The 18,009-nt window shown below is 42.0% G+C and overlaps 1 protein-coding gene across 1 annotated transcript in view; it reads left to right on the top strand.

Annotated features, from left to right (window-relative positions):
* The window catches only part of Ryr3 (ryanodine receptor 3), a 359,038-nt gene that overhangs the window by 261,744 nt on the left and 79,285 nt on the right, over positions 1-18,009 (top strand). The window contains exons 54-64 of the mRNA XM_076849384.2: positions 303-449; positions 653-715; positions 1,855-1,930; positions 2,050-2,173; positions 4,671-4,786; positions 5,275-5,342; positions 6,243-6,364; positions 12,100-12,149; positions 12,555-12,615; positions 15,433-15,671; positions 16,967-17,048. Coding sequence (XP_076705499.2) covers positions 303-449; positions 653-715; positions 1,855-1,930; positions 2,050-2,173; positions 4,671-4,786; positions 5,275-5,342; positions 6,243-6,364; positions 12,100-12,149; positions 12,555-12,615; positions 15,433-15,671; positions 16,967-17,048 — 1,148 coding nt within the window. The remainder of the gene's footprint in view (positions 1-302; positions 450-652; positions 716-1,854; positions 1,931-2,049; positions 2,174-4,670; positions 4,787-5,274; positions 5,343-6,242; positions 6,365-12,099; positions 12,150-12,554; positions 12,616-15,432; positions 15,672-16,966; positions 17,049-18,009) is intronic.

Here is an 18,009-nt window from a genome sequence, read left to right as displayed (position 1 = left end):
CTTAAACAGTTACTAAAACTCAGGGAGCCACTCTCCTGTTCTCTTCCTTCAAAGTGTGGATGCTGTCATCAACATTGTTGGTGCATTCCCTCCCAGTGCAAAACACTGTGAGCCCAGGGTCTTATATAAACATCAGAAAGACTGATTGTGTATTGCAAGTGAAATGTGCAAAATGCATTTGGACCTTGTGGAGGAAGGCTAGAGCTTTCCTGTCTAATGTGAGATCCAACTTCTTAGGGAGATGGGCCAGTCCGAATGCCAGCGTGCGTTCTACAAAGCTCTTCTGTGCACGTTTCTTCCAGGAGAAGGAAATTTATCGCTGGCCAGCCAGAGAGTCCCTGAAAACCATGCTGGCTGTGGGCTGGACTGTGGAGAGGACCAAAGAAGGAGAAGCTTTGGTTCAACAGCGGGAAAATGAGAAACTTCGAAGTGTGTCCCAGACCAGCCAGGTATGACAGGCCCTCCCAGAAGCCAATGCTGGGCCAGTAGGACCCACAGGGAATCTGGGAAAGCTCTTCCTGGGCCATCATGGTGGGATGGCCTCCGATAAATAGTGGGGACTGGGAGAACACAGCCTTGACAGCTGCAGTGCTTGACAGGGGATGTTGATAAGAATAAGGAAAAGAGTGTCACTGACTCTCTGCTTCCCTAGGGCAACAGCTACAACCCTGCTCCTCTGGACCTCTCAAATGTCGTGCTCTCCAGAGAACTCCAGGTCAGTGCTGACTCTTGCAGAACATAATGTGCTTTGAAAGCCCCATGGGATTTGGAGGGCATGTTGCCCTCCAAAGAGTTGAAGGGGAAAAACAGGGGACAAGGGGGAAGAATTCCCAGAACATGTCACCACCGAGATAAAACCGAAGAGGGCAATATTGTGCAGAAGCTATGGCGAAAGTCTCCAAAGAATTAACTAATCATCCAAGAAAGGGAGGCTGTGCAAGAACGCCATATTGGGTGTAGACTCCATAAAAGGAAGAAGGACCAGCAAATTACTGTGTCAAAACCCAAAAATAAAACAGCTAGGAGAAAATCTACAAAATTTGACCCCTTGCCTGGTCCTTATAAGTCCCCTAAAACCATAAAAGCATCCTGCATATCCCACAGTGGATATGTTTAATTTCCCCATGATGGTACAGAGGAGCAGTTGTTGCAGGACCCAGAGATAAAAAATCAAGAGGATGAAACTAAAAGCTCCCTGAGGTGCTTGCTCCCATAGCCCCACCCCCATCCCCTGCAGAGATTGGCAGCCAGGCTTGCACCTCTTGGAGAGGCCATCAGACCAATCTCTCAGACCTTAGAGAAAGCTTCTTTCCAAAGTACATCTTTCACTCTGGGTCACTGCTATAAGTGACCTAGAAAGAGTAATTTCATTTAAGAAATCTTATTTGCAGCAATTTCTACCATGCCAAGCTAAAGACTTTCAGGGATCTAAACTTTTGCTTGACCCCCTACTTCCAGTCCCCCCTCTCAGGTCAGAAATATGATACTGAGCCCCTGTGAGAATTGAAAAGCTACCAGCATGCAGTTTCAGCTAGAAATGTCTTTCTCATTAATGCATTAAAAATTCTCGAGTATGCCAGGATAATGAGTTGCCAGGGAGGGACAGAATTAGAAATTGCTTTCTGTATGTATGGGAAGACATAAAGCTAATGAGGTGCATAAGCACAGACTGACAAATGGTGGGAGCCCTTCAGCAGTGCACTGTTAGCATTTGGGGTGTTCTAATCTTAGGGGTGCTGCCACCCCCAAGATAATGGTGCCGTAAATAACCTGTCATAAATAACCTGGCAGATATGAAGCTGCTTTTCTTGTTTGCTTTCTCTTTGACTGACGTGCCCTTGCTCTGGGACACAGGGAATGGTGGAAGTAGTAGCTGAGAACTATCACAATATCTGGGCCAAGAAGAAGAAATTGGAGCTGGAGAGCAAAGGTGAGCTTAGTTCAAACCATCCCTTGAAGAAGATGGGCTAGGGGCAGGGGTCAGCATGTAGTCCCAGAAGGGTAAAGGAAAAAACTAATGTGTTGTCATCTCTTGCCTTATGACTCCAGGTGGCGGCAGTCACCCTCTTTTGGTACCCTATGATACTTTGACTGCCAAAGAAAAGTACAGGGACCGAGAGAAGGCACAAGACCTGTTTAAATTCCTCCAAGTGAATGGTATTATAGTTTCTAGGTAAGTCACCTTTTAGGTAATATTAGTGGGTTTGGGGTGGGAGTGGTGACAGAGGTGGTCTCTCCTTCTCAGGTGTTTAATCACCTGCCTACACAACCCATCAGAATAAGTAGAGCAGTTAACTGTTTTGAAAAGAGTTATGATGAATGCATGCATGCATTTATTCACAAATATTGTGCCTATAGGCCAAGGGTATCTGTATAATAGTCTAATAATCAAAGTTATAAACCACAGGCATAACACATGCTCAAAGCTTTAGAATTTGGGCTTCTTTAAAGAGCTATGTGGATTCAAGACACATTCAAAACAATATAGTGTGGTATGCTAGATATTTTTGCAATGTCCTTCCTTTCACAGTTGTCTCAACCCTACCTAATTCAAAAATTAGGTATATGGAAAAGTTGAGGTCTTTGCAAAATATGTAACTTCATTTTCGGAGAATCAACAGTACTCTTTTATCAATATTGTGTATGTGATATTTTGTTAAATTACATAACAACAGCAAACATATCTGACAGAGTCTTTGAACAAAAGCAGTTGATTGTTATGAAGGTAAATGTCCACTGGGGAGACTGAGTGCCTCCCGATTCCCTCCACCATTATCTTTATCATTTCTAAATCAAAATCATCTGGATGAGCCGTTTACCTGAGGATGGTCTTGGCTGCTTAAGACTTGATGGTAGAACCTGTTTTATCACTGAACACACATCAGTGGTGCACTGTGCTCTGTAGTGCTGGCTGAGCCCCCAAAGAATGGAAAGCAAGTGGGAGTACTCCTCTGATATAGCTATTGCTCCCCAAAGAAATGTTTGCACAGCAAGCTACTATTTCTTCTTTTAATTTCCTACCAAATTTTTGAAACCGAATGTCAAAAAAATGAAAATCTACCAAATATTTCTCTGGTATCACATATGAAAAAATTCTAAACTTATTTGGCATGTATGGAACAGTAAAAGTCAGATGGTAGGAGACAGCCTCCTGGGAGCATTGGAGAAAGACTCCCATCTCAATTTACTCCTATTATTAACAAGATGCGTAGTGTAATTTGCTGATAAAGATTCGATCACAGGAACAAAAAGTCCTCCTTTAATGTGCCTAAAAACGAAGACAAGAAAATAGGAGAATCAAGGAGAAAGATAATTGAAGTCAGCAAAGGTATCCTGAGAAATTGTTTACCATGTGCCAGGCCCTGTGGGAGGCACCTGGATGTACAGATGATCAAGAGAATTCCCAGGCTTCCCTGACCCAGCTTCAGCCTCGCCATCACTTGATGACAATCCATTCTCCACTTGCTCAGGGCAAAAAAACTTCTCTTTTTCTCCTAACCCACATCCAATCCTTCAGAAAATCCTGATGGTTCTACCTTTAAAATATACCCAGCCTCCAGCTGCTGCTTACCCACTTCATGCTACCAGCATCCTTGCAGGGATAGCCTCCCACTGGGGCTTCATAGTAGTCAGAACGAGTCTGTTATAAAGTAAGTCATTTCATGTCACTCCTATTCAGAACTCCCAATAGCGTCCCGTTTTACTCAGTGCATAAACAAAGTCTAAGGATGACCTGCAAGGCCCTAAATGATGTGCTCTACTGTCACCTCACCTCTCTCTGTCTGCCTACTTCCATTTCACCCACACTGGCCTCTCCACCATATTCCTTCAACTCAGCATGTGTGGTCCTGCCGCAGGACCTTAGCACCACCTGCTCCCTATGTCTGCAAAGCCCCAGATGTGCTTAAGCCTCAGCCTCCCCAAGCTTTTATTCTGAGAACAGCTTCCCAGTAAGACTGCCCTCACTGGGCTGGGGATGTGGCTCAAGCGGTAGCGAGTTCGCCTGGCATGCGTGCAGCCCGGGTTTGATCCTCAGCATCACATACAAACAAAGATGTTGTGTCCACCGAAAACTAAAAAATAAATATTAAAAAAAAAAAGACTGCCCTCACTGCCCTGCTTAGTACCCCCATCTACAAACTCTCACTCCCCACCCATGGGCTCTTTCATCCTGCTTGTCATTTTCCTTTTTTTTCACACAACTTATTGACATCTGTCATTCCACATGATTTATACTTTATGTCCTTTCACAGCCAGCACCTAAGATTCACAAAAACAGGATTTTCGCTTTCTTCCCTAGTGTATCCCCAGCTCAATATTTGTTGCATGAATGATAAAGATCATTCTGAAAATTTTGTTCAGAAATCATTGTACTAACACTTGTATTTAAAATTTTTTTGGTTTTGCAATTTGGTATGTTAAAAAGTAAAAAAAAAAATTGCTTTTTGCATTTTTTGGAAATTTTTTAAAAAGAAAAAAATTGTTGTAGCGCAGGTAGCATGTACTCACGGTCAGATTCCCAGTGCAAGGGGAAAACAGATGGTGAGCCATGTCACTAACCAGAGTAACCATTAACACTGGAAATTAAATTCAACACGGGGAGGATGGGTGACATCCCAGAGTCACATGGCCTCCTGTTACTTCCCCGGGCTCCCGTGTTTCCACTCTAGAGGTATGAAGGATTTGGAGCTGGATGCCTCCTCCATGGAAAAGAGGTTTGCCTACAAGTTTTTGAAGAAGATCCTCAAATATGTTGATTCTGCTCAAGAGTTTATTGCCCACTTAGGTAAGTATCACTGTGAAATACAACAAAAGATGTGGCTATTCCTTTGTCAAAGAATGGGCCATCCATGATTCATTTTGATGGCTGATTGTGTTGGTGGTGTGGGGATGGGGAGGACAGTGGCTGAGACTTGTTTTCCTCACCTAAAAAAAAAAAAAAAAAATCAGTTTGGTCTGTGGCTTTCCTCCTGGATTTGAGTGACTCTTCTGTCAATATTTCATACAACTCATTCTGGTCCCTTTCCCATTGTTGTGCTTTGTGACTGTGCACAAGTGGCTCAACCTCTCTGAAGCTCTGTCCTCACTGATAGAAAGACCAAGAGAGCTGATGCAAGCAACAGTGAGCCAGCACCCTTGTAAAGTACCCCATAAAATGTGTTTCATGAAATCAAACAGGTGTATTTATGGTCTTTAGAAAAGTTGTTGTTTCTAAACTGTTGTGATCTTCTATTTCAATTCTGGCCAACCTCGTGTTACCTGGGTCATTTTCAGAAGCCATTGTCAGCAGTGGGAAAACTGAAAAGTCTCCCCATGACCAGGAGATCAAATTCTTTGCCAAAGTAAGTGGTTCACTGCATTTAACCAAATTACCTTCTTGGGATCTCTGCTATTTAAGGTGTGAGTTAAACTGATCCATCAAAATGCCAGGGCTGCAGAGACAGATGTGCACTTCTCTACTGCAGAAAAAAGGCTGAGGTGGGCGGAGGTCTGAGCAGGTGGGCTGGCCTGCTTGGCTCCACACCATTACCCAGGGATCAGGATCTTTTCGTTTCTCCCCTGTCCCCAGAGTTGTGCTTCATGTCCACATCCCCAAACCTGCACCAGGAAAGGGGAAGAGTGGAGGGCAGGGCAGGCGGCTGCTTTTCTAAAGTTCCGACTATGGGTCGAACTCAGCCATTTTGGTTTCATCTTGCTGCCAGGGAGGCTGAGTGTGCATTCTCTGGCCAGGTGGCCCACTGCCTAGGTAAAATATGGGGGCTTCTATTGCTAAAAGGAAGAAGGGGAGAATAATGGATTTAGGTACCAGTGAGCATTTTCTTTCATATACCCATGCTCAGAGGACTGAAGGCACGCAGTAGCTTTGCTCTGAGAAGCAGAGACAGACACTTGAGGCCAACAGTGGTAGACCATGCCTCAAGTGTGCCTGTTGATGCTGAGCCCAACAAGCCACATCTGAGAGCAGGGTCCCATAGGCCCCTCCGGCAAATGTTGACTTGGGGCATCATGAACATTTATTTGGGCTCTTAGTCAGTGGCCCTCTCCTTTCACATATCCGTCAGGTCTCTGGTCTGGGGCCCAGAAACGGAAAATGTGATGGAAATTAGGATCCAAAACTAAAGTTTGCTGGAAATTCTAAGACCAGTGTTGAGAGACTTTTTACTCACTGAGTATGACTTTTTTTTAAAAAGGAAACTAACAGAAGGGCTTTGGATAGATTTTTAAAAGCTGATGTTTTCCAGGTTCTCCTGCCACTGGTTGACCAGTACTTCACGAATCACCGCCTCTACTTCCTATCCTCTCCTCTAAAGCCCCTTAGCAGCAGTGGGTATGCCTCCCATAAGGAGAAAGAAATGGTGGCCAGGTGAGTCTACAAAACAGAGAAGGTCATTGTGTTAGTCAGCTTCAAGTTACTATAACACAACACCTGAGATAATGAATGTGTAAGAAAAGATTTGTGTAGCTCACAGTTCTGGAGTTCCCAGACCAAGACTGGTGGACCAAATGCTTTGGGCCTCTGGATGGCAATGGCAAAAGCACGTGGTAGAGCAAACTGCTTACTTGATGGCCAGGAAGCAAAAGGGGAAAGGGCTAAAGTTCCACAATCCCTTTGAAGGGCACCGCTTTTAACCTAACAGCCTCCATGTAGGCCTCATTTCCTAATGGTTCCACCACTTCCCAATCGTGCCACCCTCAAGACAAACCCTTTTAACACGTGGACATTTGGGAGACACTTATCCAAACTATAGCAGTCATGGTGCCCACAAGGTTTATTTAAGGTGCCAGGTGCCTTTACCAGAAGTGAAGCACAACCTGATGTGCACAGCTCAGAGGTTTGGTTATCATCTTGATTTTGAAGGAGAGAGATTATATTCATATCTATCTTCCTAATTTCAGCAACTGAGTGAACTATTAAGGGTATCAGTAGGCTTGGGACAGATTTCCATATTCAGTCAACTTCCACCCTGAATTGACATTCAGAAGAAGTTGAAGATCATTCTGAAGCTTTGGAAAAGCAAACACACAACATTAAGAAGAAACAGGTGGACACTGCTTTCAATACCATTCTTATCAAGTTTACAAGATTACAAAAAAAAAAAAAAATGGATCTTACAAGTCCTGACGTGGATGGTCTGAGATTTGACTTTTAGAGCAACATAACATTTTAAATTTCAAACCAGAAAAAAAAAATGTTTTCTTCAAAGCCTCAGCCTCCCTACCCACTCTACTCTGCATAACATGTGGTTGCTTTAACAGAGATAAGAACAGGGGGATGCTCAAGATCAGACCAGTTTACCATTCCTTAGGTTCTCCGTGAGTTCCATCAGTGAAAGGCAACCTTATGGGCTAGACTTCTAAATAGCAAAGAGTTAAGACCCTACTGTTAGTCTGTGAACTCTTTCTCTACCATCCCTTGACAGTGAACAGTACCCATTGTACTTACTAAGGGCTCAGTCACTACATCTCACCATCCTTGGGACGATATGCAACTTTAGGACTCAGATAATGTTTATTAAACTCCACACGACTAAGCACTGAGTTTGATGTTTCTTTTTTAAAATTTTTTTTCTTTGTTCTTTTTAGTTATACATGACAGTAGAGTTTATATTGACATATATACATTCAGGGAGTATAACTTCTCATTATCGTGGTTATACATGATGTGGAGTTACATGGATTGTATGTTCACATATGAACATAGGAAAGTTATGTCCAATTCATTTTACTGTCTTTCCCATTCCCCTCCCTTCCTCCATCCCCCAACCCCCACTCCCCACCCCCATCCAATCTGATGAACCGCCACTCCTCCTTTCTCTCTGCCTATTATGAATAGCAGAGAGAACATTCAGCTTTTGGTTTTTGGGGATTGGCTTATTTCACTTAGCATGACAGCCTTCAGTTTTATCCATTTACTGGCAAATGCCATAATTTCATTCTTCGTTATGGCTGACTAAATTCCATTGTGTTTATGTATCACAACTTCTTTATCCATTCAGCTGTTGAAGAGCAGCTAGGTTGGTTCCACACTTTAGCTATTGTGAATTGAGCTGTTATAAACATTGATGTGGCTATGCACTGTAGTATGCTTATTTTAAATCCTTTGGGTATAGACTGAAGAGTGGGATAACTGCACCAGTGATAGTTCCATTCCAAGTTTTCTGAGGAATCTCCAAACCAGTTTCCAGAGAGGTTGCACCAATTTGTAGTCCCACCTGCAATATATAGGATGCATTTTCCCTCACATCCTTGCCAACATTTATTGTTACTTGTATTCTTGACAGTTGTCAATCTGACTAGAGTGAAGTGAAATCTCAGTGTAATTTTAATATGCATTTCTCTAATTGCTCGTGATGTTGAACATTTTTTCATCTATTCGTTGACCACTCATATTTCTTCTTCTGTGAAGTGTCTGTTTAGTTCCTTAGCCCATTTATTGATTGGGTTATTTGATTTTTTGGTGTTAAGTTTTTTGAGTTCTTTATATATCCCGGAGTTAATGCTCTGAGGTACAGACGGCATTGATTTTCTCCCATTCTATAAGCTCTCTCTCATGTTCTTGATTGTCTCCTTTGCTATGAAGAAGCTCTTTAGTTTAATACAATCCCATTTATTGAGTCTTGATTTTACTTCTTGCACTTAAGGAGTCTTGTTGAGGGATTTGGTTCGTAAGCCAACATGATAGAGATTTGTGCCTACTTTTTCTTCTAATAGGTACAGGGTCTCTGATCTAATGCCGAGGTCCTTGATCCACTTTGAGTTTCGTGTAGTGAGAGAGAGGGTTCTAATTTCATTTTGTTACATATGAATTTCCAGTTTTCCTGCACCATTTGTTGAAGAGGCTATCTTTTCTCCAAAGTATGTTCATGGCACTTTTGTCTAATATGAGATAACCGTATTTATGTGGGTTTGTCTCTGTGTCTTTTATTCTGTATCAATGGTCTACTTGTCTGTTTTGGTGTCAATTGCATGTCATTTTTGTTAATAATAGCTCTGTAGTATAACTTAAGTTTGGTATTGTGATGCCTCCTGCTTCACTTTCTTGCTGAGGATCGATCGCCTTGGCTACTCTGGGCTTCTTATTTTTCCAAATGAATTTCATGACTGCTTTTTCTATTTCTATGAAGAACATCATCAGAACCTTAATAGGAATTTCATTAAATCTGTGTAGCACTTTTGGTGGTATGGCTATTTTGATAATATTAATTCTGCCTATCCAAGAACACAGGAGATCTTCCCATCTTCGAAGGTCTTCTTCAATTTCTTTAGTGTTCTGTAGTTTTCACTGTAGAGGTCTTTCACCTCTTTTGTTGGATTGATTCCCAAATATTTTATTTCCTTTAAGGCTATTGTGAATGGGATAGTTTTTCTAATTTCTCGTTCAGTTGATTCATCACTGATATATAAGGATGCAATTGATTTCTGAGTGTTAATTTTATATCCTGCTACTCTGCTGGATTCATTTATGAGTTCTAGAATTTTTCTGGCTGAGTTTTTTGGGTCTTCTAAATATAGAATTATATCATCAGCAAATAGGGATAGTTGAATTCTTTTTTTCCTATTTGTATCCCTTTAATTTTTTTCTATTCTCTAATTACTCTGGCTATAGTTTCAAGGACTATGCTAAAGAGAAATGGTGAAAGAGAGTATCCCCCTCTTGTTCTAGTTTTTAGAGGGAATGCTTTTAATTTTTCTCCATATAGAATGATGCTGGCTTTGGGTTTAACATATATAGCCTTTATAATATTGAGATATGTTCCTACTATCCCTAGTTTTTCTAGTGTTTTTAACATGAATGGATGCTATATTTCACCAAATTCTCTTTTTGATTCTATTGAGTTAGTCATGATTCTTGTCTTTAAGTCTATTTTGATGTTTCTTATGCAAGAGTTATTGGCCACTTGTATAAGTATTATTATAAAACCTCACAATGTTTTAAATTCAAAGTACTACCTGTGTTTTATGATCTTCACTTTTCAAATGGGAGAAACTGAGGCTCAGTGCCAAAGTGACCCAAGTAGTAAGGACAAGAATGGAAGCGCAGGCCTCTACCCCCATTTCTTCTGAGCTGTAATTACTTATTCTTATTCTCACTCTTAAGTGACTGGAGAGTCCCAAGGCTATCAAAATGAGATGCCCTTAGCATCAAGTACTGACCAAAGATCTCCTGAATATTTTCCAGATGCATCTGTCTATTTTAAGAAGCTAGGAAGTGAGAATCTAGGTGAGATATTCAGATAATCCAACAGAGGGCAGATGTGTCTGTTTTCTTCACTTGTTTTTTTTTCTTGGACTGTTAATTCATGGAAATGTAACATTTGTTCAACAAGGCACCATTTGTCGTGGCTGGAATACAACCTAGAGCTGATCAGCCTTGCAAATAGCTTTCAAATCCATCAGTGAGCCTGCCACCCTCCCACAGACGCAGTTGTGTCTGTCCTGAACGTGTTCATGTTGGCCAGCTGCTCCGGTTTGAATCCTTCGCCCTCGTCCCCCGTCTTCTGCATATGACGCCATTCATCAGGGGTCCCCGACCCTCTCCCCTGTATTCCTTTATTATCTTGAAACTCTAACATGGAGGAAAGGTGCCCAGGAATTCTGGACCCTCTTAACTGTGGGCTAAGGGCAATGCTCCCACTGTATCAGGGGCTCCATGGGACAGCCAGGAGCCTTTGGAAATGTCAGGTCCTGGCCTTAGCACGCCCAAGACAGCACTTCTGATGGGGCTTGGGGGCGGGGGGAGAGCCACATCAGTATTAGGATCAAATCACCCAACCATCTGCTTCAACTAGAGAGAGTTTTTTGTATTTATACGGAACATGTGTCCATCCACTTTGCAGCATTTTCACCAGAAATATCTGAGTTTATCCACCCCTATTTTGGAAAACTGGGAGACTCATTCGATTACAGATGAGAAAGCTGACACAAAGCAGGGGCCAGGGAAGAGCTGCACTGAGACAGCCTGGTTACCACGGGTAGAGCATGGTACCCACAAGCATCAGCAACACAGGTCACATTCCTCAGCACAGTTTGTCCTCTCCCAACTCCACGAGTTTGCATCGGTAAGCAGCAGCCCATATTTAATTTCACAGTAGCTGGTTACCCAATTTCTGATAACTTGTTATGAGTTCTTTTAAGTTCTAGGCCAGGGGGACCCAACTTATTTCTACTACAAAAACTAACGTCTAATCACAGAACAAATTGGCTGTGATTTTCCAGTTGACATCCCAGAAAACTCTAGGGCATTAATTGAGAACCATTTACAAGTAAGCAAGTTTCAGCCCCACCAACACATAGGAAGTGCACAGCCTCCGTTTGCGTTGTCCTATAAAAGGTCTCTGCCCTGTGTGAGGCAGGAGGCCCCAGGGCAAGTTATGAGTGAGAGACTAGCTATGACGTCTGCTCCCTCCCACCATGGAAGCCCCTGGCCTGTACAGGTGTTTTGTTTTTCCTACTTTCTTTCTTTTTCTTCCACTGCTTTCTAAAAGATTTGCAAAGTTCTTGTCTAGCCATACCAGAGTTCTGAGGACTCTCCTCTCAAGAGCATCACCAACACAGGTCACATGATGCCCCCCAGTGCTCCTAGGAGGGTTTCTTGGTGGCATACTCAAAGACATTTATGGGGATCCTTTCTGTCTGCACAAAAATCCCTTTTAGGCTCTGTGGAAAGCCAAGCAAGGAGGCACAGCTAAACCTAATAAGAGTTTCATGGCTGAAACTGTGGGTTAAAACATGGAGAAGGATCAAAACCATAACATGCCACAGAGCTTTCTTGGTTTCCAAGGACAGCAACCTGGCCAGGCCCATAAACTAATGGTCTCTCTACAAAGGGTGGTTTACACAGGGTCAGCACAAAATACTATAACTATGGCAAAGAGATTGTTTTTAGCCAGGATGGAGCTGCCTGCAAGGTACCACACATGACTCTCCAACAAGGCAACATGAGCCACATGTTTTCCTGAGCATGACCAAAAGATTCTTCAAAGGAACATGGCACAACTTCCTAAAGTGCCCATCTGTGCTGTTTTGTAGTATAGGAGTGGGTGAGGGGGACAAAGTCCTTGAATCTATCTTTCTGAACTGCATTTTTTTCTGCTTCAGCCTGTTCTGCAAACTTGCTGCTCTTGTTAGACACAGGATTTCCCTCTTTGGTAAGTGAAGTGTCACTAAAGGCTGCATTCCTTTCTGTAATGACCCTAAACTTGTATTTTGCCTTTATTGGTGGCTCCCTCAGATAATCTGAGCCTTGGGACTAAGATGTCACCTATATTTGCCATAGAAAATGGGTCTGAAGCATGATAAATGGCCTCTCTACCCCTTTAACAGCTCAGATTTTCCACACCAATGAATGTGTTAAACTGTGCCTCTGATATCCATCATGAAGCAAAGGCTGTGTCAGGCTGCAGATAAATGCCTTGTCCCTAAGCACAAGCCTGGCACTCTGTGTGCTGTTGGTTAATTATACTGGGCTACAGCTTATGCATATAGAGAAGGTTGCATTTACAAGCCAGGCTGAGAGGTTCAGGAGTCACAGGTGATTTTTTTTTTCCTCCTAGGGAGTGATTCTACCACAATGGTGAGCTGTCTTCACATCTTAGCTCAGACACTTGACACAAGGTAAGTCTGCCAGTTTTTTCAATAGTTTCTCAAGACTCCCTGTCTGACTCCTCTTCTGGGCAAAGATGAATCTGACCCTAGAAGTCAGTGCTCTCTGTTTCTCATTCCCATGATGCAGAGCCACTTACATGCACAGGCCCAAAGCTGACAGCTCAGCATTTGATCAGTTCTTGTCTTCCCCTGAGAAGTTTATCTTTCAGAAGATAAAATATATAATGTGGCAAAGTGCCACTTTGTACCTAATTTTTCACAAAAAAAAACAAAACAGAGTTGCCTGAGGGATAATGAGACCATAAGCATACTGAGAGAGATGCACAAGATCACTCACATTCAGAATGGCCAAGGACCACTATGAGTGCCCCAGTTTCTCTACTTAGTGATGCATTGTCCTCAGGATACCCCAGGTTTGCCTTGCTGTTCCATTAAGGCAAGAAACTTAAGAAGGCATCTGCCTTCCTAGCTGTTTCCAGTGACTCTTCTCTTAGTCTAGTTAGTGAAAGATTATTACAGTTCACCTATGTTCTGTCGAAATCACCCTTAGGAATGTGGAGATGGTCACCATACCTGCCACTTAGGAGTGCTTCATAGTACCAAATTCAGCACATTTCTGGTCTGATCCCAGATTATCTTCCAGGTATTCAGAGAGAAACCTTAAAGACAGGCAAGACCCCAGAAAAGGGAAATTCATGACCTGAGAGGGTGTGCCCATCCAACCATCCTTGACTTCCAACTCCAACAATCAATCAGAACACAAAGAATTGTTTTGTAACACACTTTACAAAAATGGATTGCAAGCCAGTTCCACACATGGGTTTAAGATTCCCAGTTGCTTTCAGTTAAATGAGAGCTGCTCATATTTATTACCTCAGCACCAAGCCCCTGCAACAGTCTTGGGGAAAGTATTCTGGCCTTCTGTCCAGAGACACTGCTTCCTGTATATGTCAAGGTTCTTTTTCTGCCTCTGGAGTGTTTTGGGGGTTTGTTTTCCATGGGGTGTATAAATTTCCATGGGGTGTGTTTATTGTGGCTATTCTGGCTTTCTTTATAGTCTCTAAAGGTGTCTTCTATTTTGATAAATAACAAGTTACAAAGCAAATAAAATATTTCTTACTAAAAAAATGGCCAGCGAGATTTGTTTTCAACAGTATCAGAAACAAAGATAATCTATGTGCCCAATGGAGAAAGATGGGTGAACCCAAAAGGAAGGAAAACAAAAATGTAAACTATGGAAATATTAAATGATGAGATTAGGAAAGAGAGAAGTAGTGAGAACTGACACAGAACTTTCTTTAGAATGCACATTAAGAAGGACCCTTCACAAAGTCAGAAGGAGGACGCACCTCCCAAGGACGCACCTTTCACAGAAGAGAGCCATCACCCTAGGAGAGTGGCCCAAAAATGAAAAGCCAGGACACACTGATGGCTGTGTTTAAAACAGGGAGAGTAAGAATCACTAAAATAGATTTTGCAGTTTATGAGAGAAAAAAAAAACATGTTGTAGAGATACTAGAACTAGGAACCAAGACATCCCAGGTGACCAAAAATCCCTTAGGACTGGGATGAAGAGTCTTTATTACAAGAAACATGCAGAAAGGCTTGGGAAAGTCCCAGTTGAAAAAAATGCAAAATAAAGCCTTGGCAAGAGTCCAAACAAAAAAAATTTTTAAAGGAAGTATTAAGACATCATTCCCCACCAGGCACAGTGGAGCACACCTATAATACCACCTATAATACTCAACTCAAGAGGCCACAGCAGGAGGATTGCAAGTTTGAGACCAGCCTCAACAATTTAAGGAGACCCTGTCTCAAAAAATAAAAAGGATTGGGAATGTGGCTCAGTGGTACACTGCCCCTAGGTTCAATCCCCAGTACTAACAAAAAAAAAAAAAAGAGAGAGAGAAAGAGAGAGAGAAGAAAAAAATAATAATTCCTAACAAAACCTATGATTAGAAGTTAGGAAGATAAGACATGAAAATACTTAATGAGCCAGAGCAAGCCTCACTACTGACTATATTTCCTTGTTTTTATTTTCCTGGCAGATTGAATGATTATCAGAAAATGCTGTAGATAAAAAGCATCTTTTATGGCCTTGAAGCAAAGCTGTCATAATCTTCTGAATGGGAAAGTATAGTTGACTTATAGATTTTGTTTCAATTCTAAGTTTTGAGCAGAGGACTCTGGTGCCCATAGCCTTCATTCCCACAGGTCACATTTCAACATCTCCCCTGTATCCCAGTGGTTTAATTAAGCTGTTTAATTTTTAAGCTGTTTTAAAGGACTAGGCTTTCCTGTTTTCTCCCCTCACCCAACCTAGGACTTCCCTGCAAACAGAGACCCGGGCTTCAGCTGACTTATTTCCTTGGTTCCTGTCCATTCTTTCCGTCCTTTCTTTCCCTCCTTCCCTCCCCACCCCAGAGATTCTGCATCAGAAGGAATCCTGTTTCTAAATAGTCATAAAGGTTGCTTATCCCACAGTGACCTGCAAGAAAAGTTCACCTTCCATCTTTGTCACCAGGTGTAAAGTTCAGCAGTCAGCAGGTGACCAACATCGCTTTCATTCTAAGTCATTCTCAAATCCTGAAAAGTTGAGCAATGGTTCCCTCAAACAAGGGCACCATTCAATCACTAGCCCATGGCTTCTGTGTTCCAGGTGTCTTCCTGGATGTTAACTATTGTTCGTTTCTCTTGACACAGTGTCTTCAGGTGACTGGAGTGTCTAATGTCTGCCCAGGTTGCACTGCAAGTCACCACTCTCGCAAAGGGGGTTGGCCAAAAGTTCAGATTATACTTCTGGTTTTGAACATTGTTTCCTTGTAGGACTGTCATGAAGTCAGGATCAGAGCTGGTGAAGGCTGGGTTGCGAGCATTCTTTGAAAACGCTGCGGAAGACTTAGAGAAGACTTCGGAAAACTTGAAGCTCGGGAAGTTTACCCATTCCAGAACACAGATCAAAGGCGTTTCTCAGAACATCAACTACACCACCGTGGCTCTGCTCCCCATCCTGACATCCATCTTTGAGCATGTTGCCCAGCACCAGTTTGGGGTGGATCTGCTCCGTGAGTCCTACTGCTCTTTGTTATAGATTTCTACACACATGGTCACAGAGGGAAGTGTACGACCCAGTCACTTGTGTAGATCTTAAGGGCAGAATCAAGCAATAATTATTTCATACTTTTTTACTTCTTAGATTTAAAAAAAAAAAAGTGAGGTGACAAAGTCTTGGAGGGGAATAAACTTCCTTTATTTGATTATATAATATTTAATCTTTTCCCATGTTTATTCTGGACCAAAATTTCCCACCTGCTATTCTAACTCTCAGCTATTATAATGCCACTTAATTTGAAAGGTTATCTGAGTAATACAGCATGAGATGTACATTTGCTCCTAGGGACTTTCAGACACCATTTTTCCTGTTTAGAAACCTTAATTTATTCAAAGGTACCAGGAGCAAAGGAAAGATGCTAACATTTCATTATCTGAGCCTTCAGAAGGACACTAAAGCCAAGTGGTTTTACTTTCCTTTGCATTTAGCATGTGTCCAACTCCACCCCCTACCTGTCGTGCCAATTTTCTGTCACCAGGCTTTAGTTTTGCACTTTAAATATTGGCATATGATTTAATTTAACCAGTTTTCAATTTCTGTATCTTCCAAATCCCTGAACAACTGAAAATCAAACTGGGGGAGTTAATTCTGGTTGTGCTAAAGTATTCCTAGCCTAGATATGAGATCCAGACATGTTTAGGGGCTTGTAGCCAGCAGATTAAACTCTGTGCTCCTAAACTAAAATACCCATCCCTTAGGAAAAAATGGTAGAATCATGACACAATTGAATTTCCTTTTGAAAAGCACCCAGCCTAGAATTTGGGATGAGCTGATTTAAGGAAGTTTGTTCTATCTCTGAAGAAGGTAGGGCTGGTTGTTCCTTCCTAGGAAATGAGCAAAAGGCTCATGGAAGCTTCAAGTTTTCTGCATTTTTTTTTTCTTCCAAAGGAAGAAAATATTGCACTTGAAAACATTTGACTATAACATCTCCCTCTACTGAAAAAGTTTCCTTATGCAAGGTTCTATTGCTCACATATTCTTTTCCCTGCAAGATATCAAGATCCTCATCAAAAGCCCCACAAGGGATGGTTCCGTGGAGGGGGTTTGCCCATCAGTGTTTTCTCTCCCAGTTCAGCAACTAGCAAAAGAAAATATGGGTAGAAAAAGGCTACATATGTTTAAGGTGGGGGGGTGCTTTTTTGCTCTTGACTGATGCCTGAACATTTTTTTTTCCTCTCTGGAGCGTTCCGTGTGCAGGAAGTGAAGCTGGGACTGATGTGTGATAATGACATCTCTTCTTTGTTTCAGTGAGTGATGTGCAGATTTCATGCTACCACATACTGTGCAGCCTCTATTCCCTCGGGACAGGAAAAAACATCTATGTTGAAAGGTAATTAGTGAACAAAGAGGGGAACACATTTGGGTTCAGAAAAATGTCACCTGTGGTCTTATAAACTCAATTGCCTTTTCAATCCAGTAAAACTAAAGCGTTTACTGATCTGAAATGGGGATTTTGAGTTATGAAATGTCCATGGCAATATAAAGAGTCCTAAGGAAGCTATTGATACTGATGACTTCTAGGGAGGGAGCTGGTCAGTGTGTGTGACCAGAGGAGCAATAAAGCCAAGCTAACCAAAACCTACTGAGGATATGTCTATTTCTTCATAATCACAGCTCCTAAACAGCTTCCAGAGTCCTGTGGTTATAGCTGGCTGGGACGCCCAAGGGATAGGTGGCAGTAGCTTTAGTGTTAAATGAGTTTCTGTGTGATACAGCCCCAGACCTTTGCTGTTCTCAGCTGTCAGATTAGCTACAGTTTTAAACAAGTGCACACTGGGGTAGCAGAAACGCTGCTCAACAATCTTAAATCTTAACAAGCTTATTTGCAGAGGTGTCTGGGTTCCTACTCTGTCTCTAATCTGCCTGCCGCAGCAGAGGCCTTGATGACCCCTTGCTTTTCAGCATCAAATGCTGGTGTTGTGCTGTTTTGTTTAAGTCTGGGAGTAAGACTGGAGCAGAAACACAGTATTAACAGAACTTTGCCCTCAGTCTTATCCTTGGAAGATTTCTCCCTTGCCCTCTCTTACAAGCGAGCTTGAAGGAATTCAGTCTGTGCTTAAAATCACTTCATCTAAACATCTACTCGTTGGCATCCACTTCATTTGCTGCCTGTTTATGCTGGTTTAATCAAACTAACATCGGGCCCTTATTTCATGACGAAATTGACATAAATTCAAGAAATAAAGAACTAATAAATTAAGATCATGGACTAATCACTAAAAACGATGGAAGAAATATCTGTTTTATCATAATCACAGCTTCAAATTCAATAAATTATGGTGCGTACCTAT

The sequence above is a fragment of the Callospermophilus lateralis genome, chromosome 3 (assembly GCF_048772815.1).
Source record: "Callospermophilus lateralis isolate mCalLat2 chromosome 3, mCalLat2.hap1, whole genome shotgun sequence".
Lineage (NCBI taxonomy): Eukaryota > Metazoa > Chordata > Mammalia > Rodentia > Sciuridae > Callospermophilus > Callospermophilus lateralis.
Note: the sequence above shows the minus strand (reverse complement) of the source record. Positions and strands in the feature narration are given on the sequence as shown.